At 41.8% G+C, this 27,537-nt stretch overlaps 1 protein-coding gene across 1 annotated transcript in view; it reads left to right on the top strand.

Annotated features, from left to right (window-relative positions):
• The window catches only part of SLC1A1 (solute carrier family 1 member 1), a 281,630-nt gene that overhangs the window by 134,230 nt on the left and 119,863 nt on the right, over nt 1-27,537 (top strand). Inside the window, exon 2 of the mRNA XM_069228358.1 lies at nt 17,875-18,015. Within this exon, the coding sequence (XP_069084459.1) occupies nt 17,875-18,015 (141 nt within the window). The remainder of the gene's footprint in view (nt 1-17,874; nt 18,016-27,537) is intronic.

Below are 27,537 nucleotides of genomic sequence, written 5' to 3'. Positions count from 1 at the left end.
GGAAGGAAATGAAAGGCTGGAGGATGTCATTTTATTTCTACCACACAACAGCATTTAAATACTTGTAAATGAACTATGCATATATTTCAAACTATACCAGCAATTAGGAAAGCATCTCTATGCAAATGTAGTGTGCCATTTCAACTGCCTGTAAATGACAGTGTGCTACCTCATCATTACTCCAAAGTGCACCACAGTCTACATACCACACTGTTACCACTCGCCTGCCGATTGGGCTTGACACATATGCCACACTTGTTTTTTTTTATGCTTGCACTTTTCACAATCCATATGACTTGAGTAATATAACTTTAATGGAAGTACCCCCATTCCACAAATTGTTCCAGCATCACTGCATGTTACTAGAGATAAATTGATGGAAAAAGCAGTCCTTTGATCAGACACTAGTTTTTCAATTTGTTTTTTAAAATTACAAATGTAGAGCTTGAAGTCTCCTAAGATTACACATTTAGAGTTATCTGTGTGAAAACTATGATTCCGATTCATAAAGGTAAACATACACTTTTGTGTAAGTTTATGATTTTTTGCACTTCACAAAGCAATTTTTCAAGTAGTATCATTACGACTGGGGAGTTTCTGCACTTTTGGAGGAGACTTCACACATACAAAGATAGGCTGTCGTAAAAATAGTAGTAAAATTCCTTTGGGAATTGCAATAAAATTGTAACCTTACACAATATTTTAAGTTTACCTTTGTGAATCAGGCCATATGTGTTTTTTTCAAAAGAAAAGTTGTGATTGTAGTATGAGTGTGACTGTGAAAGAGGGATTTGCAGCACGAATTTCCATCATATAGGTATTATATTAATACATATAAAATCTACAGTGAAAAATTTGAATATAGTGCAGATGACGCAGTGCTCACAGGGTTATCATATTCACAACAAATATTACAAAAAGGCACTGTACAATCCCCAAAGTTTGTGTAATCTCAGCTCAAAGGACCATAGGGAAGTTCCAATAAAGTCACAATCCCTTCTTATTATTTGTGGATGTCAACAAATTGGGGGGAGGGTGTTGTTGATGGTTTGACCCCTCACTAATATAGAGGAATCAGGACTTTGTCATCCAACTACAACACAATGGGCCGTATCCTTGCCTGTCTTTCAAGCTTACCACTGACTATGTGAATGAAGTCTATTTGGATTCATGCACTGTAAACATATATCTTTTCGTTACGCATAACATCACACAGGGATCTGTGCTGGACCCCCTAGTATAAATAGTGTGAAGGAAGGACATTTAAGGCCCAAAAATTACTGGGCCTATTTAAAAAAGTAGAAAAGTAGATTTGTTGTAAATAGGGAAGAAGTGCTATATGCAGCTATGGCCACAGATAGAACTTACAACTGTAGTATACCTGCCACTATGGCTGATTTTCCCAAATTTAGGGATATGAGGATGAACATGTGTGCTTCTCTGTCAGTGGAACAAGACACTGGCATGGTAGTAAAACAAGGCAAGGTAAAATTTAAATGACACCAGGGTAATACACATAGTTTAGGACGTTTTTTGTTATGATTGTAATGCGAAATTCCTAAAATGATGCTGTTGCTCAACGTAACGCAACTATGCCACCATTTGTGGAAAAAGTATAGCGTGGATTTCCAGGCACATCACAACCAACCAGAATGCAAGTAACCCTTGTTCATAACAAGTACAATTTTCATGCTTTTTTGTATCAAAAAAGTGATGCACGGATGCATTTTGCCCTAAACTATAGCGCAAAATGAGAAATTTGCATTTTATGTAAATACAAGTAACTTCTTGTATTTGTCACAACATTTTGTATAACTACACAAAAGCAAATTAAGCAAATAATGCAACTTTTGTGCATCATGTGGACGTTGCAACTATCCATCAGACGGATCTTGTCTGTTAACAAATTCAAATGTATGTGACAAGCTCTAAGTAACAGTCAACAAAGACCTGCTGAAATTTACAAGTTCAGAGAACTAGCTGTACTTTTAGGATTCAGGTGGCCACTCTGTGGAGCTCCATACCAATCTCTCTTCACAGACAGAGGTAATCACCCTGGGTTTTGGTAAAACGTTCAAAGCCTGGATATTCATGTTATAATTGTGACATGTAATTTTATTCTGGGGTAGTAACAAGTGCAGTCAGTCATACTGGTAGTGGAGTATGGTCTTGAAGATCTTTTGGCAGTTGTGTGCTTTATACAATTAATAATTCACTAAAAAAAATACGTATAAAATGCAATGGTTGATTATTATCATTTAATAGCCCACTAAGTGATCAAGTTATGAGCTGTTCAATACAGATTAAAGATTGAAACAATGAGCGTGTTCTTGAAACATAAAACTCTGTTCCATAAAAACAAGTTCTCTGGGAGTAGATTCAACATAGAGAAACTGGAAAGAGTTTCCATTCGTTTGGAAGTGACCATAGGAAGTGGGAACCATGTAATCAAGGGCTAGATGTACGACCCAGAGTTTTGTGACTCGCAATTTGCGAGTCGCAAAACCATATGAACAACAGTGTACCTCATACTGTTTGCGATTCCCAGTGGGGTGCAAATGACCTACCTCATTAATTTTCATGAGATAGGTCACAATTTGCGACCCCATTGTGAATGGCTGCACTCACAGGGATGTTGGCCTGCTGGGGACAGCAGACAACCATGTCTGTGACTGCTTTTAAATAAATCAGTTTTTTTTTTTAAATGCATCCCGTTTTTTATTAAAGGTAAACAGGATGATTTTCAAGAACAAAAATGAAAAGTTTTCTTTCCATTTTTTCAGAGGAGGCAGTGGTCCATGGGACTACTGCCTGCTCCGAAATAATATTTTCTCTACCATTCCATTGGGACCCCTTCCCGTTTGCAAATGGGTTGGCACCAATTTGAAATTGGTGCTAACTGCAATTGTTATGTGACTGCATTCATGGTCACAAAACAATCATACATCGCACTGCGACTCGCAATTTGGAAGAAGCTCCCCTTCGTAATTGAGACTTGCAAATCCTGTTTGTGATTCGGTTAAGAGATTACTGAATTGCAAAATTGGATTTGTGCATCGCCAAATGCTTTTTTCTTGTCACAAATGGCCAGATTCTGCGAATCAGGCCGTTTGTGACAAGAAAAATGCTTTATACATCTGGCCCCAAATGTGAAAAAAATTCAATTTGAGCAAACGAGGAGAATATTCTTGTCAAGAGAGGGTGCCCCATTATTACTTACAGGATCACCCGAAGGACTGTTGCAGGGTCAACTTCATATAGGAACAATCAGGTGAGTCAGCGTCCCGGTACACCAGCACTATAAGTCGAAGCACCGTTGATGACTATAACACTCGGAATTGATGTGTTCTGATCTGTTGTGGTACCTGGAATACTGGGAGCCAAAACATACAAAAAATAACTATTGTTCCACTTTTGTCATCTATTATGCACAGGGGTGCACTGCACTATGTTGTTCTCTCACTGTGTGATCACTGGAGCACTAAGTACCTTCCACTGAGTTGTGAATATATGTATAAAAAATCTATAAGCAGTAGCTTTCTTCATTTATTGATATTTTACAACGTTGACATCTCATATGGTTTGGCTATTTAAACACTCATTAGCTTTCATACTTTATTTGAACACGCCTCAAGGAACCTTTTGTTCTTCCCATGATAGTATACTAAAAGATTTTCTTTGACCATAACAACTTTATTCTCTAAAACTGACACATTATTCCCGCATCACTCTGGTTGTCCCAGTATAATGAAAAATTCCATCTACTCACTTAATCAGTGAATTTGTCCAAGTGTTAGAAAGACAGTTTAATGACTCTTTGGAAGACAACAGATGTTTGCGTTTCTATCATAAACATGGGACATTGTTGGTGCTAATAAGTGTAATTCATGACAACCTTGCTTTATGGAATTAAGGGAGTGCTGTCTGTGCTATACTGTTATCAGTCGCACAGGACCTGGGATCAGCAAGTCAAAATTAGAGTTGTGCTCTGCCGTAGGTAAAGTGAGCTGTGACCCTCGCCTTTTCTCTCTAAAACCATACACAGATCTTCGTTAGGCCTGGGATCTATTTATTAATTTTTACGTAGAAGACACTCACATATATTTGGGTGGTCTGCTGGTCAGTCCTTCTATTTGATGCAGATCAGACGTTCTACACATTTCTTTGATTATCTTTTGATTTTGTCAATGACAGAGAATCCGTGGGTTACACAGGAGTCATACATTAATATGGATTCCAAAGGGATAATCTTGCTTGACTACTAGGCAAAATTCTTTCAGACAGTTGAGAATGTGGCAGCTTTATCATTTACAGAAAGGAGACCTAGGGCCTGATTTAGATGCCCGCAGAGGGAATACTCCATCACAAATGTGAGGGATATCCTGTCCGGTGTATTAGGATCCACTCAGGATATAATGGGACCGTATGCAATATGGCGGCCGGGATATCTGTCATGTTTGTGACGGAGTATTCCCCTGGCCCAGCATCTAAATCAGGCCCATAGTTATTAGCACCTGATTATGTTATATATATGCCACATTATCCTGACCCGAATATCACATGACTGCAAATGACTGCAAAGAAATAAATAACTTTCATAGATCTAGAATGGTGATCAGTGCCGACATAGACCCACCGAAATAATTGCATTCACCTTGTGGGCTGACTAACTGCTGAGGTTAGCAAGAGGTAGCCACCACATGTAAGTCACAAAGTCTGGTAATGACCAACCCCCCTTCTTCAGCGTTTCAGGGATGTTTAATGGCAATCCACAAATTTTACTGTTCCAAGTGAAGTAAATAATCACTGCATTATTTTTAAGACAATTTGTATTCAAGAAAGAAGGTCATGATCGAACCAGGAATAATACATACAAGGTGCCTACCTGCTTTTCACTTCTTTAATTTTATTTCTGTGACATGGATAACTAGTTGCGTAATAAAATCCTTCTCAGTTATTAAGGTTTGCTTTGGGGTCATGAATCTCTGAAAGCTATGTTGCTACTAGGTATTTGTGATCATGTTTTCATATTGCTTTTGCCTGCTTTGACAACTAGACATTATTTTATCTATTTTGCACTATCCAAGTGTACAAGGTTGTTGTTGCAGCTCAGAGCTTAAACCATGTAAAGTGGTATCACAGTTACTGGCGCAGCGAGTGTTAAAGTGTGTAAAATGTTGCCTGATTCAACCCACCGACTAGTCATCTAAATGCAACTGATGCCAATATTTCATAATGCACCATAGACTGTTCTCCACATTGTTGTTAGAATCAATCTTACATAGTTGGTCCTCTCTTTGTGCTGATTGTCCTTTGAGACCAGGAGGCAAATGTCCCCCTTGTTGGCTTTGTTACACATCTATCGCCTTTTTGAGGCTAGACTCCCTTCTCATAGCTTTTATGCATAACTGCAGTTTCTTTTCGAAATCCCAACAAACAATTTCTTAAGAAAAAACAGAAGATCAGATTTGTTTACATTTTGTTTAGAAAACAGCTCCCATTCTAATCAGTTATGTATATAAACATAGATACAGTAAATAATTTCTTTTCTTGTGGGTTAATTTAACTGATTATGGTTCAATATCAAGATGATGGATCAGATTTACTGAACCATTTTTTGGCCGCAGCCCCTGGCATCTGCAAAATAATAAGGTTTGCAACAACGAAATGGTGCTGGGCCATGGATGAAACCCCTTTTGGATGTTGTTAAAGGCTTTTCGACTTACAAAAAAAGTTTTTGGGAACCATTATGAATCACATTTAGGAGAAGGTGTAAAGCAGTGCCCTCTCCTAATTGCTATTTTCCATTATATCTTCAATGGTTTGCAACCTCAGTTGTGGCCACAAGTTAACAATACTTCAAAGGCGTGGCAACTAAAGCTTGCCTTTTGGGAATTATATTGAGCAACCATGGAGTAAGCAGGGAATAGTCTAGGGGACCACTGCATGCTCCCCTTGAAGTGTTCTTTCACAGAAAACATATTTTTAAACAAGCACATATCCCTTTAATGGACATGATCTGATTTTTAGGTTGAGCATAGCAGCGCACAAGTGCTGGTTTTCTGACATGTTGGTATCTATGTGGGCTATTAACCACACCCACCTCACACCCATCACCCATTCGTGGGCATGCCTGTCAAAAATCGTTTGCTGTCATGGGTAAACACTTTACGTTTGTCCCTCAATGGGGCAGTTTGGTTACCTCCTTGGACATCGACCATGTTACATGGATATTTGCATGTTTCCTGATAAGTTTGATTGCAAGTGAACTTCTTTTTGCTTTTGTCACACTCCTTCGCGCTCACGATTATGGCAGCCGTGGTGCTATGAATTGACTTGCTTATGTCAACTGTTTTACTTTTCAATTTATGTGGCAAGAAAAGTCCAGTTAGGAATTTACAAGGCTAACAACTCTGATTCGCACGATGGTGGTCGTCTGTCCCTTGCAGGCCAGCATTGCTGCTTTCAAAGTCACTCACAAAGGGTCACATATTGTCACATGCATAATTAATATCCATAAATCAGGTCTGTTTGCAGCTCCCTGTGAATGTCCAGTTTGCACTGGACTTTTAGCACATAGGTTGCATTGCAAATCGCACAACGATTCAGTAACTACTTGTTATACAAACTGCACAACCTAGTTTGCAAATAGTCTAAGTGCATCGGGTCCGTGCTGTTCGAATGAGGCTTCTGTTGTGGATGATATATAATTCATCTCTATGATTAACAAAAGGTGCTGTGCCCAATCAAGAAGACATTGTAGTTTCTGTTAGCAGTTAATTACATTATCTCAAAAAACAGATGCCTCTTAATCAGCTGTCAGCTCCAGGTATTTATAGCAGTGGAGAAAATGCCTGTTCGTGTTGTGAACATCAGGGAGTCAGTGATGAACACCATTTTGGAGGGAATGTAAGATGATTATTACTGTTTACAAGATGAGGATTGTATTATCATCTGTCCCTGCTCTTTTTGTAAACCAAAGCCCATATATTATCGGAAAAACTCTAAGCAGATGTATTTTGTCAGTTAGGGTTTTAAATGAACTTATTGTAGACACTCATATTTGGTAGTGGCTCAGCAACACAATGTTAGATGTCAACCACAGTACATTTTCAGGAGAAGATGTATTATTCGGCCTGCTTAAATATATGTAGTAAACATAAGGAAATACATAATCATTGAGGGAGCATGGGGTACCTTTGGTGAACAGTACGAATTCTGCTTTGGGTTGAATGTTAGATGAGTGTTGGTCATCCACTACTGACTGAGGTTGAGACAGGTTAGAGTCACTAAATGTTGTGACTAGGGCACATTTTAAGGATTTTTCAATAGCTCTTGCAATCTAGCAATATACTCTGTTGGTATAATAGGATAGATGTGGTCTCATTGTTTTAGGAATCATGATTACTTCCCTTTGATTGGAATGGTGGAATATGCAGATCTTAACAACCATGTCTATTTGGTGTTCATTAAGAACAACTCTAGGATTCGCACTCTGGATCTAGAAACCACATCCAGGTTGAAAATCTTCTGTGGGGTGGCATTGTGCTGGCATTTAGGCACAGAAACCTTGACCCAAATATCTATACAGTAAATATCACCTGTTTCACCTTATTTTGAATCTGGCTTTGATTCATCAGGGATGTGGAATTCTTATCGCCCCACACCCGGGACATATTGTTTGGGGTCAAGGGCAACAAGTTTTCATGTTTATTTTGTCCTTGGGACAAGGAGGCCCAACCCCCTGCAGCACAAACCCTTTCTGTGCCAGTTTACAAAGAAGGGAAATGTCTGCAGTTGAGGTAATATGAGTGCACATATGTTAATGCTGTTTGAGCTTGTATTTATGGTTCATTAGTGAAAAGCCTTCTTTATTAGGGTGAGCGCTGAAAAAAAAATTTAAGGTCACACTACACTACTGATAATGGTTCCAGTAAAAAAAAGAAAAGTGTAACAATGTGAGGCTGAGTATAATGCTCCCAAAATGCTCTCTGATTAGATGCAAATGTTTGCAGAAGCTTGTAAGCAAGAGTGATGATTTTATGCTTTCAAAATAAAATATTTAAAAAAATGCAAGTAGGGATAAAAGTCTCACTACTATGAAAGTTTAGGTGCTATTTATTTGAAGCGTCATTTAGTAAAACGTATTGATGCATGCTAGTAGTTCCCAAAAATATTTCTAAAGGAAAATCAGTGTAGCCATTTTCAACAAGATTATGGAAAGCATGAAAATAAACAAGCACAGGCAAAGCCAACCGATCTAACATTTTTTTGTGAGACTTTTGGTTTCGTCAATGAGTGTCTTGTTTTGACATTGCCCGCACCATTGTAACAAATACTGGAAAAAAGAAAAAAAAAGGATTTTGGTCTCAAGAAGCACACATTGCCACCAATGGCGTAAGAAAAGGCCCGCAGCCCCTCCCAGGAGGCCCCCTCAGCACAGTACCTGCCTTGAGTGATTCTGGAGGGGAGGCCCTCCATGTTCTTTGCAGGGGAGCCCTCTCCAGTTTTCTTATGCCACTGATTGCCACAGTAGTTCCTGGCACTGAACAAAACTACTTTCTATGCCAATATGCTCCTTATGGAAGAGCAGAATGCGATCACTCACAGTGAACCCAGGCGATAGATAGAGAGAGAAATAGAAGTTTAATAAAAACAAAATGTCTTTGTTAACGCCAGACCTAATTAGGGTTCCAATTCTTAAAGAAAGTCACAAACGTGCTTCCATGGTATATGTCTTTGAATTAGTAGCTTTCGTGAAGTCACAAGAACTTACAGAAGTAGACCAGGAAATTGTAATCCCGGAAATATTTTTGATCTGTATTTTAGTACAAGCAAATATGCATGTGTAGATGTGCTCATGTGAAAATATATTGAGCGTTTACAAGTTCATTTTCCCTCCAATCACTTTTTTTCCCAGCCCTGGAAGAACTTCTACTTCTGCCATTGTCAGGAGTAAATTTCCAACCTTTCTCATTATGGGAAAAGATAAAAGAAGAGCTGGTGAAAATCCTTAAAACATGCAAGTTAGTAGATTTGCAGACTCAAAGGCATTCCAGCCCTGGAACTATTGCTTACTGCTTCCCCCAGCCCCAGTATGTAGACCTGTGGAATGGTGCCAAAATAAGGAAATTGCTATAGGAGGGATTGAAATTGCAAGTATTCAGGCCCTATTATAGTAGTAGCCATGGCATAATCAGAGAGGCTATTATCAGAGGTCTTACATAATGAGATTGCTGCCATAATTTGTCGTCACACAACATGGCACCAAAGGGACAAGTAGATTTCAGAAGCAACCTGTCTTATGGACAAGTAGATATTTTAATAAATTCTACACCTCTGTTGATTCTTGTCATGTTTTAGACAATCATGCAGTGATTTGTGATTCTAGGAGTATTTGTCCAAACTCACTACCAGGCTGGTGTTATTGTCGCAGGATTGGAAAAAAGCTTAAGGCTCATATAATATTATTCCATTGATTAGAAATTGTTAGCTGCGTCATTGGAAAACAGATCAAATCTGAGGGCTCTTCACCACTCTTGAGAAATCACTCAGTACTTTTTTCCCACAGGAAATCATTGCCTCTAGGCTGCAATGATCTTTCAATTGTAGCTGTAGTAAATCTGTCTTTTCAGAATGATCACCTCAGATTTTTCACCTTTTTCTGGACCCTATTTTTGCAGATTGATTTTTTTAAAACTTCTGTGCACTTTACCCTTTAAGAGAGGAGTAACACCCCTCTATTCTCCTTCTAAACATGGTTAAATTGGCTTACCCCTGATTGACATATTTAACTTTCCTTTAAGTCTCTAGAATACTGTGTAAGAAATGCACGAAGGGCCTGGAAGTTAAATACTTGTCATGGAGTGCAGCACCCATGATGCCATCCACAAAGTTGTCCTGTAAACCATGTGTAGCCCTACTGCAGCTGCTTTAAAACCTCTGTCAGACCTGTCAAAATAACCCTTTTTGAGAGGTTGGAAACCCTGCTTTCAAATATAAATGTCACCCTTTAGTACAACTTGTTGCCCACAATGTAGGATGCCTGCTATATAAAGGTTGAACATGTGCAAAATTAAAGTTGGCATATTCTTCCAGTGATTAGCCCCCAAAAGCTGTTTTCCCTGGCATGGCCGTAGATGGACCTAGGAAACATGAAAGTGCAGATTAATCTGGAGCCTTTGACAGGAAACGGATAAAAAAAAGTAATTCAAAGAATACATTTCATATTTATTAAAAGTCCATTCCATTGTTGAAGTTTGGTTTTTAATAAATATTTAGAAACAGTAACTCCTAGAAAGTTTCCTTTCCATGGCATGTAGCTCCTGGGGCTAATTTGAATTTGCCTGTCTACAGCTGCCCAATAAGTATTTAACCTTAATAAGGAGTGAAAACTGCTGCAACAGCAGAACAATGGCTTACTTGGTGGCAGGTTGTGGGTCATTTGATCCCAATAATCCCACAAAGGTCATTTGAGGGTGGGCACAAGAACTTGAACACATTAACTCAAAATGGACAGAGGAGAGGCCGTCCCATTCATAATTGTGTAAAGGAGAGACCTAAAGATGGGAAAACCTTTGTTCCCAAGGTCAACCCAGTGGAGGGAAGCTACCCCTACAAATTGTTTGGAGTGGACAAAGGGTAGGGGGCTGCTCATTCCCCTGGCCACGCATCTGAATGGAGATGAGATCTCTTCACAACTTAGGAAGGGTTCCCCCATCTTGAACTTTAGGAGTTAGGGGCACTGTTGTATTGTTTGCAGTACAAGAAAAGAGAAACTGGTGATAAAGTGGATAGGTTTGCCCATTGGAACTTTTATTTCATTGGTTAGGTATGCGCCAAGAACCACCCACCCACCCACCCACTAGGTAGTGTGGCATCTCATGACACCCTCCTCAGAACATTTTCTGGACCTGCAGAAAATCAGAAGAGGACTCAACCAGCTGTGTGTGACCTGGGAGGAGCCTTGAAGTGGACCTGGTCCCTCTTGTACCCAGGATAAAGAAGTAGACCTCAAGGGTCAGTTGATGACCTATTGTGTGGCTATGGGGACATAATCTGCAAGAGCCCCTATACCTGAAGTGACCTGTTGATTAGTACTAATTAAACCTAGGCTGGACTTTGATGGTGGCCTCAGCTGTTAGAGCTCTGAACCCCTAAGTGCTGTCCTTGAAGACCTGGGAGCCTTAGATGTGACCTGGAGGAGCTTCCACAGAAACCCTGAAAGGTGGGGACTCAAAAAATGTATGGACTTCCAAGACCTCTGGAGCCTTCGGGGGACTTCATGGCAAAGATGTTCAATTGTGATGCACCTTCCTCAACAATTGCTTCAGGCTTGCCCCGCTGGCTGATTTTGAGCTCCATAAAAAGACTAACTCAGAGGGTAAAATCTTTGACTGGGACAAACCTGTTTGCAGTATTTGGCACCCTGCTGCATTGTGCCAAACTGAAACTGCTCATAGGTGCTGGTTTATCACTTCCATAAACTTTCATTTATGCTTAGTGCTTTTTGGCACTATTTTTATAAAACTTTAAATATTCAACCCCTTTCCCTGGTTCCACTAGCAAGATTTTTGTTGTTTTGGTGTCATTTTATATATTAAATGTTACTCTGTTTTTGTAGTTCCATTTGGGATTTTTATTCTTTGACATTTTTACTTTAATGCTATTTTGGTACTGTATAGATATTATACATATTGTCCTAAGTTAAGCCTGTCTGCTGTAGGCCATAGCTAGCAGAGGGTTGAGCTGAGGTTAATTTAGTGATTTTGGGGTAAACTCTGACAAGTTTGTGTCATCATTCCTTGAGGTGTACTACCCACCCGAAAAAAGTTAGTGTTTTTCCAAGTAACCATTATAAAATGGAGTTGAATGCCAGCAATATTTGGCGCTTGAAGTTTTGTTGTTAATCCTTTGAACTGACTTACGTTTCTTGAATGCAAATATAGATACATTACGTGAATAGTCATTATTCTGCCTGGATATTTAAGGCCTGATTCACAAAGGTTATCAGCCTATGTTTCTGACTGAACATAAATAGCTTTATTTACACTTGCCAGGAAATTACTTAATATATCTAGCAGGCATACAGGATTTAACTACAGCATAAAATGCACTACCCCTGTGTACAATTATGTAAAGGTAATTCTGGTTTTGTGGGTGGGTACTCAAGGGTCAAGGGACAATTCGCCTTAAGAGTTTGTGAACTCCCACAAAGTCTTGGGGAATACAAGATGTTTCATCACATTCTCAATGATATGCTTGGAGAACTGTGACTGGAACAGCTTTCCTCGCATAGCACTGTGAATGTTTGTAAATTCCCAAAAGTGGCACATTTACACTGACACATAGGAGTACATCCGCAGGTGTGACTGTATTACGTTACTATGTAAATCAGGCCCTCCATTAATTAAGAGAGATTATATTTCACTGTATATCTGTGTTCTATACCTAGTACCACTTCATAGATTCAGCCAAGGCTACTCATCTGGGCTATGTCTTGGACAGTCCAGTGAACAAATGGAGAGATTTGTTTGTACACATGGAGTGCAGCAGTACTTGAGGCCCTGTGAAATCACAGTTAACTACACTGTCTACCAAACATATTGCCCAGTTAGTGTTCCAGACCCAGAGAATATGACACTCGCAAAGGTATTCCTTGACCTTAATATGTCCCATAAGAAGAAAAATAGGTGTTGGGACTCCATTAGTTTTGCTATCACAATTTGTAACCTTGTGCAGTGCCTTTTCAGGCTCATATGTCAGCTACTGTCTGTCACCAATGTATAAAAATAGACTATATTTTTATCTTAAAATAGACACCCCAATGACAGGAATCCACCAGAGGATTTCAGAGATATGAACTGTTAAAGAAACAATAACTCACAAGTTTTCAGTTAGCTCAATAAATCATTGTAATTTACTGTGACCCACAGTTTATGGTTAGCCATGACAAGTGGCCTGGAAACGGCTAGAAAGGCACTCTGGTGTGACCAACTCCACCAGGGAGCCAGTCACAAAGTCCAGTAAGTTCCAGTTGAATAGTTACCTCACAATTAAAGCAGTCTTCTGTCCAGTTTCAGGGCCTCTGGGCAAATTGTCATAGGACTCAATGGTTGTGATGCAAGAATGGTGGGTGCTGAAGATGCTCCATGATGCTGAGTTGAGATCAGGGGTCTTCCTGTGGTCACACCACAGTCGAAAAAAACAGTGGGGCAACTGGAATCAGTGGTCAATGTCCCTCGAGGTCTGGGTGAAGTCCCGACAAGAACCATATGCCACTAGTCTACTGGTCTCCAGGTACAGTAAAACTAGCAGTTCCCTTTAACTGAAAATAACTTCCTTGCTAGGCGAGCAAACTGCACTCTAATGACTATCCCAAGTCAAGCAGACTCCGGGGCAACTTTTAATGGTTGGGACACAGTCTCCTATGCTGCACTTTGGCAGTCAGTCTTCAGCAGCAATCAGGCAATTTTGGCTAACAACTCACCATAGCAGGTTTCTTCAGCAAACTGACTTTTGGAGTCACCATCTCTGACTGTGGCTCAGAGACAACTTTTCCTCAGTCTTTGGTGCAGCCTCTCCTTGTTGGGATCCAGGGAACAGCATGGCAGTCCTTCATCAGTCCTCTCCCCAGAACAGATGCGATCTGAGGACTGGGTGCCCTGTGTGCCACCTTTATGCCCATTTCTTGCCCTCAGAGGATGTGGCGACTACTAGTCAATAGGCTACCGGGTCTCTTCCCTCCTAGTGATGACATCCTATGTAGTGTGGTAGTTAGTTAGCCCACAATGCACCACATAGCCCAGTTCCAATGTGGCAGAATCCTTCTGTTGGTGTCTGGAGCTCCTTAGCCCATCCCAGAGGTTTAGCTACCTGGGGGCTACACGCGCATGGAAAAACCGGTTCAGCAATGGCTTTCCCCTCTCTATTCTAGGTGCCAGCCTGTTTGCTAAAACAAAAGAGTGGCCCGTCTCATGTGTGACTATCATTTGCCCTTCAAAGGTAGCTTCCCATTAACAGCTCGCCTTTTGGTCTCACATCTGGTTTGGGCTTTGTTGGAAATGGCCCTTTCTGTAGGGTCATCCCCAGAGGTTTTGCCTTCCTCAACCTATTTTTCTGACCCTATTTTCGTTGGCTATAGGATTCTGTGTGCTTTTTCACTGCTGACCAGTGCTAAAGTGCATGTGCTCTGAGTCTAAAACATGATAACATTGGCTCTCCATGATTAGCATATTTGATTTACTAGTAAGTCCCTAGTAAAGTGCACTATGTGTGCCCAGGGCCTGTAAGTCAAATGCTACTAGTGGGCCGGCAGCACTCGTTGTGCCACCCACTACAGTAGCCTTTCAAACATGCCATAGGCCTGCCATCGCAGAACCTGTGTGTGCAGTTTAAACTGCCATTTCGATCTGGCAAGTGTACCCACTTGCCAGGCCCAAACCTTACTTTTTATTACATATAAGACACCCCTAAGTTGGGCCCCAGTTAGCCGTAAGGATAGGGGCAGTGTATTTAAAAAGTTGGACATGTACCTTTATGTTTAACATGTCATGGTAGGGAAAAACTCTCAAATTAGTTTTTCACTATTGAAAGGACTATCTCTCCCATAGGCTGGTATGGGGTTGCCTTAAAACATCTTTTAAGTGTAATTTTTAAGTTTGGTGTCTTTGGACTCCCAATTTAAAACACATCTTGTGGTGAAGGTGTTTTTTAAATTGCAGGTCTGAAATGCCACGTTTAGAAAGTTGCCATTTTCCTAATTTAACTATTCTTTGCCTTAACCTATCTCCAAGTCACGTCTGGTCTGTGTAAACTCATGTGGCAGGTACCTTTGTGCATTCCAGCCAGACTACCATAAATACAGGACACTCAACTGCCCCTGCATTCCATCTGAATGCTGATGGGACTTCCTGGACAGGAAGGTTGTAGCATCTCTTACACTTCAACGGGTAGTTGCCTGACCCCTCACAAAGGACTGATAACCCCTCACAGACCTCCTGGCAGACAGGACTGGGCTGAAAGGGATCTGGATGCACTTCAAAACCACACTTTGAAGTCTCCCCCACTGAAAAAGGCACATTTGGGTATAAGTACTGGGCCTCTGACACCCTTTACGAAGAGCACTTCTGGACTGAGGACATTCTACCAGGAAGCATGCCCACAAGGTTTTCAGGAGGGACTGCCACTTTGCTGCTTGCTTTGCTGTGTTGGCCTGCTGCCTCCTATTTCTTGCCTGGGCGTAAGAGGACTGGATCTAACTTTCTACATCCTGTATTCTAAAGTTTCTCCAGTGAGCTGAATGAGCTTCCTTCCTGTTTCCGAAGTCTCAGGGATATCAAAGACTTCACCTGCAAATTGCTACCAGCACTTGGGCTCCTCTGCTGTGGATCCTACTCTGCCAAGTGGTGCCAAATCCAGACCTGGGCCCTTGTAAGTGGGTGTGGTGCGGTAACACAAGAACTGATGCAACAACAATGGCGCATAACTGGGAACCGACACGTCCCATTGCCGAAACGCGACTTTGCCGCTGCATGCACCGAAGCCATGGACACCGCTCAGCAACTGTGCAATGCAATGACCCCGACTTACAATGCAGCCTGTGTGGTCCAAACTAGGACAGAGTGCAAACCTGATTTCTAACAGACTTTCTGCCAGGAGGAGATCACACCTCTTCCAATGTCAGGCCCTTAATGTTTCTCCTTGAGAGTCATTCACACCTCCCTCCAGGAAGGCACAAGGCTGTCTCAAGGACAATAGCTTGTGTTCAACCGGAAACGGTCACTGCAAACTTTGGGCAACAAAGTGGCAACCTTCTAAATTTACAGTTTGTGTTAAAGTTACATTAAATTTGACTTGAGCAACAAGTCGGATTTAATGCAATGATTCTTTTGATATCTTGATGTACCACATTTAGTAGTCCCATTCAGAATTTAGCACTGTTGAGCTGTCAGCATGTAACACTATAATTGCCAATGCGGCTACCGGCCTTTCCACAGTACCAATAGCAATGCAAGGTTTTTAGCATAGGACCTGTAAAAATGCATGTCCTACTTTTTAATATAAAGCACCCTGCCTTTGGGCTTGTTATGCCTGCCATAGGGGTGACTTCTATTTGTTAAAAAGGAAGGTTTGGGCTTTGGTATTACTTAAAAATGCAAAGTCAAGTTAGCAGTGTAAAACTGTTCTGCCAGCCTGCAGTGGCAGGCTGGGAGTCATGCACTGATTTGTCACACTTGTGGTGGCAGACTAAGGGGCAGATTTAAGAGTCCATAGCGCCTTCTTGCGCCGCAGTAACGTCATTTGTTTTACACTAATGTGGCCTAACGAGACCAAAATCGCAGCGCCAAATTTACAAAGTGGTGCAATGCATGCATTGTGCTACTTTGTAAACCCTTGCGCCACAATATGTGTGTGTCAGACATAATGTATGCAAGGGGCGTTCCCCCATTGGGGTGGGCGAAAGAATGGTGCAAAGAAATCTAAAAAAATCTAAAAGATTTATTTGCATCATTTTTATAGCACTTTAATGTCTGCTCAGAGCAGGCGTTAAAAGGGGGCATGTCATTGTTTTCAATGGGCCCCTTTGTACTTTTCAGGGTAAGCGCAAAAATGTTGGTGCTAACCCTGAACAGTACATCAATAGCGTCAGACATTCTGATGCCATTGCCCCCTACCCTGCGCCATAGTGGGCTGTAATTTAAATACGGCGCACACATGGTGGTGGTGGGGGGGCACAAGGGGTGCAAGAAAAGTGGCGCTACCGATAATGTAGCGCCAGTTTTCTTAAATCTGGCCCTAAGTGCTGCAGTTCATGAGGGACACTCTAACTTACAGGCCCTGGGTACCACTGATACCATATACTTCAGACTTAAAAATTAGTTACCTTATTTCAGTGTCAGGTAAGGAACAATTAGACATATGCTTTTTAAAAGGTCGGATCACTGTCAGTAAGGCCTGTTTGGCAAGACTCGGTGCAGAATCGGAAAACAGAGTTTAAAACCTGGGAGGGGTGATCTTGCAAAAAGAAACATTTTCTTACAAAACGAGAGATAAAAAATGACAGTGCTCTGTATTTAGAAACCAAATTGCCATAGATTCAGAATGGGTTTACTTCTCCTGAAAATAATGCTGCTTTGTGAATTTGCCTTTTTAGGAGATTCACTTTTGTTCTACTGTAGAATGCTTGCAATTTTAAGTGAGCTTCATAGATATGTGGGTGCTGTTAAATGTTTGCTAGGTTAGTTTGTGTTTTCCTTGCCCATTAATGGTGTATCAAATGAATGTGGTTTTTAATCATTTTGGTGGAGTTACAATCCTAAAATAAAAAGAAACTGCGCCTAAAAATACAAAATATTTTAGCGTGTCCAAACTAAATGGAGTGCTATAATTAGTAAAATATATGAATAATAGGAAACTTTGCCATATGTAATGCTTACATTGAGAATGTAAACATTGAGAAATAGGACACAGCAACACCAGTTACCTCTTTATTCTGTAATCTGGAGTAATTATGCCATTCTTCGGAATTACCACTGCGTGTGGTTTTGATAATTCTGCGGGAAAATAATCATTGGGCAAAAGCTATGACATAAAATAGGTCCCTGTCATTTCTGAACAGATGTGTTGCCTGTGTTGACTATACTAGGTCCTTTCTAGATGTCGGGCTTTATGTACAGAGCCTCCAAGTCTTTGTATATATGCCTTTGATTGCAAGACCTAGATTTGACTTTATCTGCAGTGCTTGTACTTTTTAAGTTTATTTAGATCAACATTTTTTAATTTTGCTGGACATGTTGACAAGTAAAGTTTCTGAAGCAGTTGCTACAGATTTGTCTGTGAGAAGTAATGAATGTGCTGTCTTTTCTCCCGCAGGTATTGGGCTCGGAGTCCTGGTGCGAGAATATGCCAAGCTGTCGAATCTGGACAAGTTCTACTTCGCCTTTCCTGGGGAGCTTCTAATGAGGATGTTAAAACTCATCATCCTGCCGCTGATTGTGTCTAGCATGATTGCAGGTACTGTACCACTAGTGTTTGAACCCATTTAGCCATTTAGGGTGGTGCGACTGTTGTGGCCACCCTGGGCGCTGACGTGGGGAGGGGATCGCCGACCTCAGAGGGGTTGCTGTGTTTAGCAATAACTTACGATAAAACACCTGCTGCAGAGTTCCTTGTGGGTCCAGCTTTCATGCAGCAACACAATTGTCAAGATAATTCTTGTGATTAATGTCCCTGCTACAGAGCATCTTGTCTAGCGGTAGTTTTGACTTGTTAAAAAGTAGCACATAGGGTTAATGTGCCTGGTGCAACAAAAGCGTAGGATGCAGGTTACAGATTTATGTTTGATGTGGATGGCTGAGTGGATAACTGCTTTTGTCAGATATTCTTTCATTACTGAAGTTCGTAAGACACAACTCCAATATAGAACATTGACTGTTATGAGCTGCCATTGAAGAGCTGCATGTAAACTGCATAAAACAGCTTAGGACATTATGGGGGTATTTCGACCTCGGCGGTCTTTTCACAAGACCGCTGAGGGACCGCCGTGCGTATTATGACTGCTGGCAGCCCTCCGTCCATTTCCTGACGGAGAGCCGCCAGCAGCCATACTGGCGGGCGGTGGGGAAGTGGAGGTTGCTCCACCTCCACTTCAACAGAACACCGCCCACCGAATGTACAGTGTACGAGTAGGCCATGCTTGCATCAAAACACTCGGTCCACGACCACTTCCATGCCATTGACAGACAGGCTTAGGATGTACTTGGGTGAAGAATTATTGAGAAAAAGCGATACTACATTTCTTCAGCGGCAGACTTGGAAAACGGTGTGATTGGGAGAATTAGAGAGGAAAATAACTTTAGCGGAGATGAGTGTCTCTTTCTCTCCTTTGTCAGGAGAGAGGAGACTCCCAAGTCTGTGGAAATGGGGACAAAAGAGTATCTAGTAATGCTGTGGCACACGTCCAAAACAAGGGCCGTGCAGATACTCCGGAAGTTAGCCCCCCCCCCACAGCGATGACCTGAGTGTAAAAACAGCTGTGGAAGGCTGAGTATCATCCCCACCCCCTGCTTCAGCTGACCAGGTGCTGGAATCCACAGGTTAGTATGCCTAGTGGAAAGTTTTCTCTTTTTCATTATCTCTACATCTGCCGTATTGCTTCAGTCATTATTTGTGAGGTGAATTTCACCTCAAGCCGGGACGTTCCAGTAAATGCTGAGAAAGGAAGCCCCACCAATACATTACTGGGTGTCATAACAAGGCCAGCATTCCCAGCATCTTTCTGTGTTTTTTCCAGTTTCTGACCAAAAAAAGGACTTTGGGAAGATGATGCAAGGTTTTAGACTTCTGTCTTACCTCTAGCATTCGATCTTTTCCGGCTTGTGGAGAAAGGAGTGTTCACCATGGGAGTTCATTAGGACAGATCAAGGAATTGATCCTGGTTGATGGGCTGTTTGGAAAAGGCGGTTACAGACTCTGTTAACACAATTAAAGGAAAGTTCCTTAGTGGCATTAGTGCTGCCAAGCATGCACTCTGTGCTGGATGTTCAACACCGGCCCCTACATTCACTAGACAGCAGAGCATGTTGTCTCTTAGAATTGCTCATGTTTCCTTTCGGTGAGTTGCGTTAAAAGTGTTCAATGTTTTGATTGTTCACTTGCACTTGTAACTGTTTCTTGTGTGATCAGGCATTGTCATGGGAAAAGATGAGATGAAAAGGTGACATAATGATTCAGAAATGGCGTAAGTATCATAATTTGTCTCTATCAGAGAGCGAGTTTCTGGTTAGTGTTCAGTTGATTTGAGATGGCTTTGATCTAAACCTTCCCATATCTTATTTGTGGGTGCAGTGGGTTGTCATTAAATCATTCAGGGAACATTGGGGATCCTTAGGGAATAGCGAATTGTTTTCTACTCATCTACTGTGGGGCTTTTCTTTACCTGCTCTTTGGTTTGATCTATGTGTGCTCCCTGAGATCTGCCATTAGTTCTTAAAGCCATTCAGCGCCGTCTCCTTGAGTTTTTGCTTCTGGGGGGTATTACATTTCTCTCCATGAAGATCATCTTTTTTGGTAGCAATAACATTTGCAAAGAACGATAGGAGAATCAGGTGTCTTGTTTGGCTGACCTCCATTTCTTTCTATCGTTGATGGCAGGGTAGTGCTTCATCCTGACCCCTATTTTCTTCCACAGATAGCCTCACGTTTCTACAGGGCTCAAAAAGGCTGTTTCACCAGTAATTTTCAGTTGCTTTCCTCTCCTAAGGAGGAGCTTCCTCACACTTTAGTTGGTAGAAGGGCTCCAAGTGAATACGGAAAGAGCCTGTTCATTGCACCAAGCAGATGATTACATTTTGGAGCATGAGGTTCAGGGTCGAAAACTGTCTCTTTCACAATAGATAGGTGGAGTTGGTCCACCATTGCCTTGGGGTATTCTTTGGCAAACATCCATCTCCAGGCTGGGATTAATCATAGATTAATGAGGAGTATTTCTTCTTCCTGGGGTCTGGGATGAGGCGGTGGGGGAGTTCAAGGTACTCCCGTTGATGAAATTAGCTACATCTTGGACCTCTCCTCAGAGTTTTGCAAATCATTATTGACTCCAATATTTTGGAGAATGATGGAAGCAACGTTGGTATTGGTGTGCTTAGTTTCATCTTGACATAAAGTTCTTTAGTGATTCAACCTTATTAAATTCACGGGTTTGCATTGCACTTCATGCTTGTGCATTTTCTTTTCAGATGAATTCCCTTGTTGCTTTGTATTCCTCAATGACTGTTCTGACTCCTCACCAGTAATCTTCACTACTCCAAGTCATATTCACCATTGTCACAGCCTCTATAACCCTCCAGTTCCCCCTTTACCAGATGGCCTTTACCTGGGCTTGGTATGTCAGCAGGATGCTGGGAATGTCAGCTGACATGTGGCAACCATTAGTGTGTGGATAGGGCTTGCTTTCACAGCATTTCCTGGAGTTTCTGGTCTCAAGATGTGAGTCGTCTCATACCTACTGACTGGAATTAAGATGAGTAGGACTAGAAGTAACAAACCTTTTCGTTAGATATTAAGTGACTCGCATGTGTTGAAGACTATCCAAAAAGTGCATCATTCTCAGACGAGACCACTAACACTGTACTTTAAGGGGCTCTCTGAACTTTTAGTGTTATTATTGCTTCAGGCTTTATCATTGTCGTCCTGTTATACCTCTTTAGATCCATTTGCCAACAATTGAATATGCTATAAATGTAAACTAGTTTATACATAATTAAAAATTAAACTCGATTGGGGAGCAGGATCCTGTGTCCCAACCAAAGCTGACTCTCATGTCATGGAGGAGAGCCCAAGCTGTCCTTTGCCATTATAAGCAGCAGTGTATTTAAAACATAGAGTGGAGGAGTTAGCCATCTTTGTTTTCACAAAACCGATCTCAAAATGCTGGACACAGTAGACGCCAAAGCCAAGCCATCATTTGTGTAAGGCATCAAGAACAAGGGAACAGGTAATGTTTCGACTCTTCCACTTTTCTACTGAGATCTGAAATTAACTCACCTGTAAATAACACTTTGAGAAAGACCGGATCAGTGAACTTTGAACACAAAGGCCCCCAATCGGGGTTCACCTTCGATTCCACACTGACACACCAGGGATGGAATTAATGATTCTGGACAATATCTAGCTATGCTTGAAAGGGGATCATGCATGTTGAACCTGGAATTGCCAGGTCCTTTAGGCCAGGTTTTCTTCGATGCTATCACGAATATTCACCACCTGCTCTGTGGGGTGGATTAGCTATTGGGGTGACACGGTGCTGCAGGAGCGAGTGGGGGCTAAGTTGTGCAACTCACACAGCCCTTGCCCCTCTAGCAACCGTTTATTTCTTCCAGGAACATGTGGTAAAACCACGTCTTCTGTATCTGGGCCCAGTAAATTCAGGTCTGGAAACATTTGAAGTTTCCTGCAGCATTATCCCTGCAGTATCCCGCTTCAGGGGATACTGCTTCGTGCAACCTGTAATGGGGGAACTGACTAAATGTGATATTTCACACAGTAAACGTTGTCTGAATCCCACACTATTTGATCTTATTAAAACTTCAGTCTTCCAGTGGCTTTTGTTATTTTCCTAATACAAAGTCTAGATGGAAACTGCCTTATCTTTTCTACTTTCCCTCTATTGTGTCATTATTTTTTTTTCTCTCCCTTAATAGCATAGTTTTTATAGTAGTAACAGAGTTGTATCTGATACAAACGCCGGTAGGCAAAAGCCTTAATAATTAAATAGGTATGTGCACCTAGACGAATGACTAATGTTGAAGAAGTTGTGGTCATGTAGAGTATGTGAGGCAAATATAGTAGAACCATGTACTCAGCAAAGCATATTGATGCAAAATTATAGTCCAAATCAAGAATAAATCAGGAAACCTATTTACCAGAAAATCGTTTGTAGTTTTGGATGAAGATGGTTGTTGTGCCTGTGCTAAGTAATAAGCAAAACCATTACCTAGAAATCTTTTGCAGTAAAAAATAAGATAACAGCTTATTGGAGTACACAGAAAGCCTCGCATGTGTCAGAAGGGAGCCACGGAATGGGGTTCCTGGTGTTGGTAGAAAAAAAGGAAATATTCCACTAAATGCAAATTTGTAAATTAAAAAAACTCTTATGCATTGTCACATAGCCAGTTTTTGTTAAAACATTGAAAATATTTCACAGTCTAAAGTCAAAATCTGTGTATATTATTAGGCCATTTTTAACAAAAGATTGTCAGTTATGAGAACTTCTGCTATAATTTGTTTATGTTGATTAAAAGCTGGAACTTTAAGCAACAACAAGCTGATGGCTGAAATATTTGACTTAATCTTAGCCAGTGGCACTCACTCTTGCTGCATGCCGGTCCTTCATTTTTTAACCACCATGCCACTCTACACAAAGGCCCACCTTATGCAAATCAGTACCAACCCTGCTCATGAGCACATAATACTAATAATCATAGGGTATGACTCGTATTGCACAGCGTCAGTTTTGCCTCCTGGCATTCAAATCACAATTATTAATGAAGCAAAATTTAAAACAAGCAACTTTGCTTTGTTAAAGTATTTTCCCTCCATAGAAAAATACCATTCCACCACACGCCCATCAAATGCTTCCGCCTTTCACAATATCAAATTCACATATTTTTCAGAGTGGGAAACTACCTCGAAAAAGCATGAAAATCCCTGGCAATTAACAAATGGCTTGATCCTCACCTACTTCTTCCAGGTGTGCCACCTAAAAATGCCCTAATATTTCACATAACCCTGACTTTGTGAATAAGCAATTCCACCATATTGGCAAAAGCTTTACATTTATATGTTAACCATATAAACATAAAATTCCATCAAAACTGGGGCTGCGAATCAGGATGTTTAGCAAGGTGGCAGTATTATGTGGTATGACTGGGGAGTCATAGCATGTAATTACTAACATGTTACCCAGTGGTGGACCTCGTGTTCACACTAGTAAACCTTAGCTCACTCCTGGTAGTGTGGGAAAGAGCAGTCTGGTTACTTAGAGGAACATGTGTAAAGCATTTCACAATACCAACACGGACGATAAGTAAATGACACGACTCAAAATAAATACAAATCCAATTCAGAAAAATAAAGCTTATTTTTATACAATTTAGACACCACAACAAACATTTGAAGTAACACACAACCAGAGTTATGAATTTTTAGAAGCTTTGGAAAATAAGGTATTTTCACTGTTGAAATGGCTTCCATTGAAGTCAATATAGAAAATCAAAGTGTGCATTCAGACACTTGCAGGGTGAGTTCTGGGTAGTCCACTTGGACTTAAGGTTCTGTGGGGCCCTAGACCAAGATTCAACAGTCAGTTTCTTATTACCTTGCCCAGGGAGCCCAAGTGCAGAGGTGCTTTGGCTGTCCTTGGTTCTGACGGGTCCACTGCAGTTGGCATGTTTGCACCACTTGGCAAACAGGTACATGAGGATGGACACACACTCTACCCTTTGGATGTAGAGGTCTTTGGGGCAAGGAACAGTTGGAAGTTTGCCACCATGTCCGCTGGCTCCGGGTGCAGCGGTGGCTTCTAGCTGTCAATCACAGGGGCTAGTTATCCCAAAGATGCTTTGCCGCTCCCCCGGAGGTCACTCTCTTCAGGATACAGAGCCACAGGAGAGGGGTCGTTGCCGACATTGGTCTCTATGCTGGGGGTCTACTTTGGAGTCAGTGATGTCCGAGTGGCTGTCGATTTCCAGATTAGCGACAGACAAGCCTTGGCAGCTGCAAACGTGGTCCGCTGGTACTCTGAAGGCTGGAGGTCGTCCGGCAGGAAGTAGAGGCTTGAAACTTGGCAGATACTTCACTCACACTCTTTGGATGCTGGACACAGAGTTTCTTTAGGCTAACTCACACAGACAACTGGTATCACCAGTCAGGGGAGTCTTTCATGGCTTCATGGTGTTTACTGGGGTCCCTCTGGCTGGAACCAATGAGCTTTCACCTTGGGCACACGTTGGTTACTCAGTTCCAGTGGTGGTCTCCTTAGGTCACTTCTCTGTCCTCTCTTTGCACTGCAAATGGTGTCAAGGACCTCTTGTCAGTGATGATGTCTTCTTTGTGCCTCTTCTTCTTTGCAAGTAAGAACTAACTTTCTGGTGCCAGGGGAGCCCCTTAAAACCTGGTGCCAGTGGGGCAATAAGGGTGAGGGGAACAGTGGCCAAAGGGCTACTGGTCCCCATGGCTAGTCCACTCATGTAGTGACCACTTCCTGTGGGAGTGGGTCACTTTTCTACCCAGAATCTACTAAACTTAAGGGTTGTATAGAAGCCAGAAGCCTCTTTCGGCTGTACAGACCTCCTCGCCCACCCTAAAGTTGTGGCTAGCCTTTTGGAGGTGTATGCCTCCTGCATAGCTAATTGCCGCCTGTTGGGCTGGATAGGGCAGGAAGAGATTTGTCCTCGAGTGGGTCACAAGTAATTACACTTCAAGGGTGAGTGAAGCCTTTGAGGCTCACAGCCTTGTTTACCTTTCACATTTGTCAGCATGGGAGAGAGAAGGTGGGACCTCCTGTCTGCCTAGGCCCTTTGTCTCCATCCAGTGGAAGTACTAGCACAACCAGCAGGAGGGCAGACTCTTGTCCGTGGAGGCAGAGGCTCGAGAGAGCCCGCCAAAACAGCAGAGAGCTTGGCAACTTGGTGAGCACCCTTTAAGGGTGCCACCAGGGCACATGCTAGTTAATCATGAGCATAAGCATCATGCTCAAGGGTAAAAGGTAAGGTATTTGGTACCAGACACAGGGGAATCGGCTGGGCAATCAAGGGGCTGGACATCTTGGAACTGCCCAGATGCCAGTCCATGGTATCCTATGGACTGCTGGTTACTCGTGGTAGCATTACATTTCAAGTGCTGTCACGGGGTCATATGTACTTATGCAAATATGTCCTCATGCATAGTACAGTGCATACTGCCTCCTGGGCTATGGGAGGCCTGCCTTAGGGGTGCATGACCTGTACTGTGGGCAGTAAGGGAACTTTGCACCTGTTTGGGCAGAGTCATACTCGAGCATCAGGCTGCCCATGCAGGCTGACATGGCAGCTCTGCAGTCTCACTTTTACTTGGGTCACCCAGAGTGGCACAATCAGTGCTGCAGCCCTGGTGACCCCTTTACCACCCTTGCCCTGTGTACCACTGGTACCAATTACTAGGGACTTACAGGGGTGGTAAAGTCCTTGCCGCTCGGTCTATGCAACAAAACATACAGCTTAAAGGAAAGACCATAAGTTCTGAGGTCTGGTTAGCAGGCCTCAGTACACTAACAGGTCAAAAACAACAGCATCAACCAGCTAAAATATGGGGGTGACCACCCAAAAAGGGGCATTTTGCAACATGATGCATGTTTTATATTTGCAGAGTTATTGTTTGCTCAAAAATGCTTTTGTTGATGTGCCAAAACATAAGTGTACTGGACCTCGGAGGTATATTAGAATTAGCCTGATTTAAAGTTTGGTGGACAGGGTTACTGTCCCCCAAATGATGGTTTGCCCTCCATATTCTGAGTCTGAGGGACTATCTAATGTTTCTATCGGCAGTACCTCCTCTAGATCTGCTGTGAAAACCCCAAACTGAGAGCCCCAAAAGATTTGGGAATGCCAGTTGTAAGTAAATAGGATCATCCTCCCTATTTAGCACGTACAGTCTGATTTTTTTTGTTCTCATTTCAGGAACGTATGGCAAACCCTTGCAGTCCTAAGCTGAAAAAATAGACAATCCCTCCAACCCCACACCCTAACATAAATCTCCCTGGGTGTCAGAGTCGTTTAGTTTTTTGCGATCCAAAAACAATTCAGACTTTCAGAGTTTGATTCTGTGAAACAATAAATTGTGATGAGTGGCCACCTGAAGAAGGCAGCTGCTCACCGAACGTTCAGTCTGAAGGTACAAAGATCTCTGCTAGGTCAGCGGAGATCTTAAAATGTGGTGGGTGGTAGTCTAGGCAGGGTAGTGGAATGGACAGCGTGCTGTTTATAATTGTGTAAATCAAGCCTTAAATCATGACAGGCTAGTAGTCAATGTTATATTGGAGGCAGAAAAACGAGGAGCTGAAAAGTACCTCCTTTCCTCCTCTCACTCTGTTTTAAAATAAGAAGTCATTTCGGGTGTGACATGGCACAAGTGTATCACATCCTGCACTGACCTTTTCAGAAATTGTGACAAAAATGGTGAGGAACCGACATTACTACAGCAATAGGATATGGTCTGGCAATTGCCTACAAGTAGAGAGATCTTTAATCATTTACTTTAACAAATTAACAGGACCAGCATCTCGATGAGTGGCTGTAACCTTCATCAAGAAGTTATTTGGCAAGCTTCTTGCCACACATTAAGTGAGGTAGACAGAACCCCAAGTCTTTCTTAGATGACATATGAAATAGTTGAATGCAAAAAACGTTGCTCAGTTTTTTCATCAGGTGGGAGATGCAAGCTGTGGTGATATTTGTACGACTACTCCCATACATTTGAGACAAAGTTAAACTTTCTAGAAGCCTGACACTGGTATTGAAACCCAGGGGAACTGGACTGTCACTGTATTTTACTGCAGCTATAAGAAACATATATTGCAATTTGGGAGTGCCAGTCAATGCTCAAAGTAACTATGGTCAGTGTTATGCACTTGGACCAGATTAATCCAGAAGTCCTGCACAAGATGGTTGTGGTTACTTGAAAGTCACAAAATGGAAATGAGCAGATGCAGTTAGAGCTCTGAGCTGTTGAAATGTATAGACAATATGACAAAAGGAGGGGTGAGCAACAGAAATGTTTAGGTCTGAAGTGAAAGGCATTTAATTAAGGGAACTAAGAGAGGAATTGCCAAAGGTCACACATATTTTATTAGTTGAATTCTCTGATGAAGTTGTCATTGTAGAATAAAACACAACGTGGACAAACCAAAAACTGTTTGGAAAACAGGCATATGTGCCTCCCAGTTAAAAAGCCAACTGAAAGACCACACCACCTTGTTTGTCAGTCAATACTCTTTGTCAC

The sequence above is a fragment of the Pleurodeles waltl genome, chromosome 1_1, assembly GCF_031143425.1.
Source record: "Pleurodeles waltl isolate 20211129_DDA chromosome 1_1, aPleWal1.hap1.20221129, whole genome shotgun sequence".
In the NCBI taxonomy this organism is placed as follows: Eukaryota; Metazoa; Chordata; class Amphibia; order Caudata; family Salamandridae; genus Pleurodeles; species Pleurodeles waltl.
This window is presented reverse-complemented; position numbering and strand designations above follow the sequence as displayed.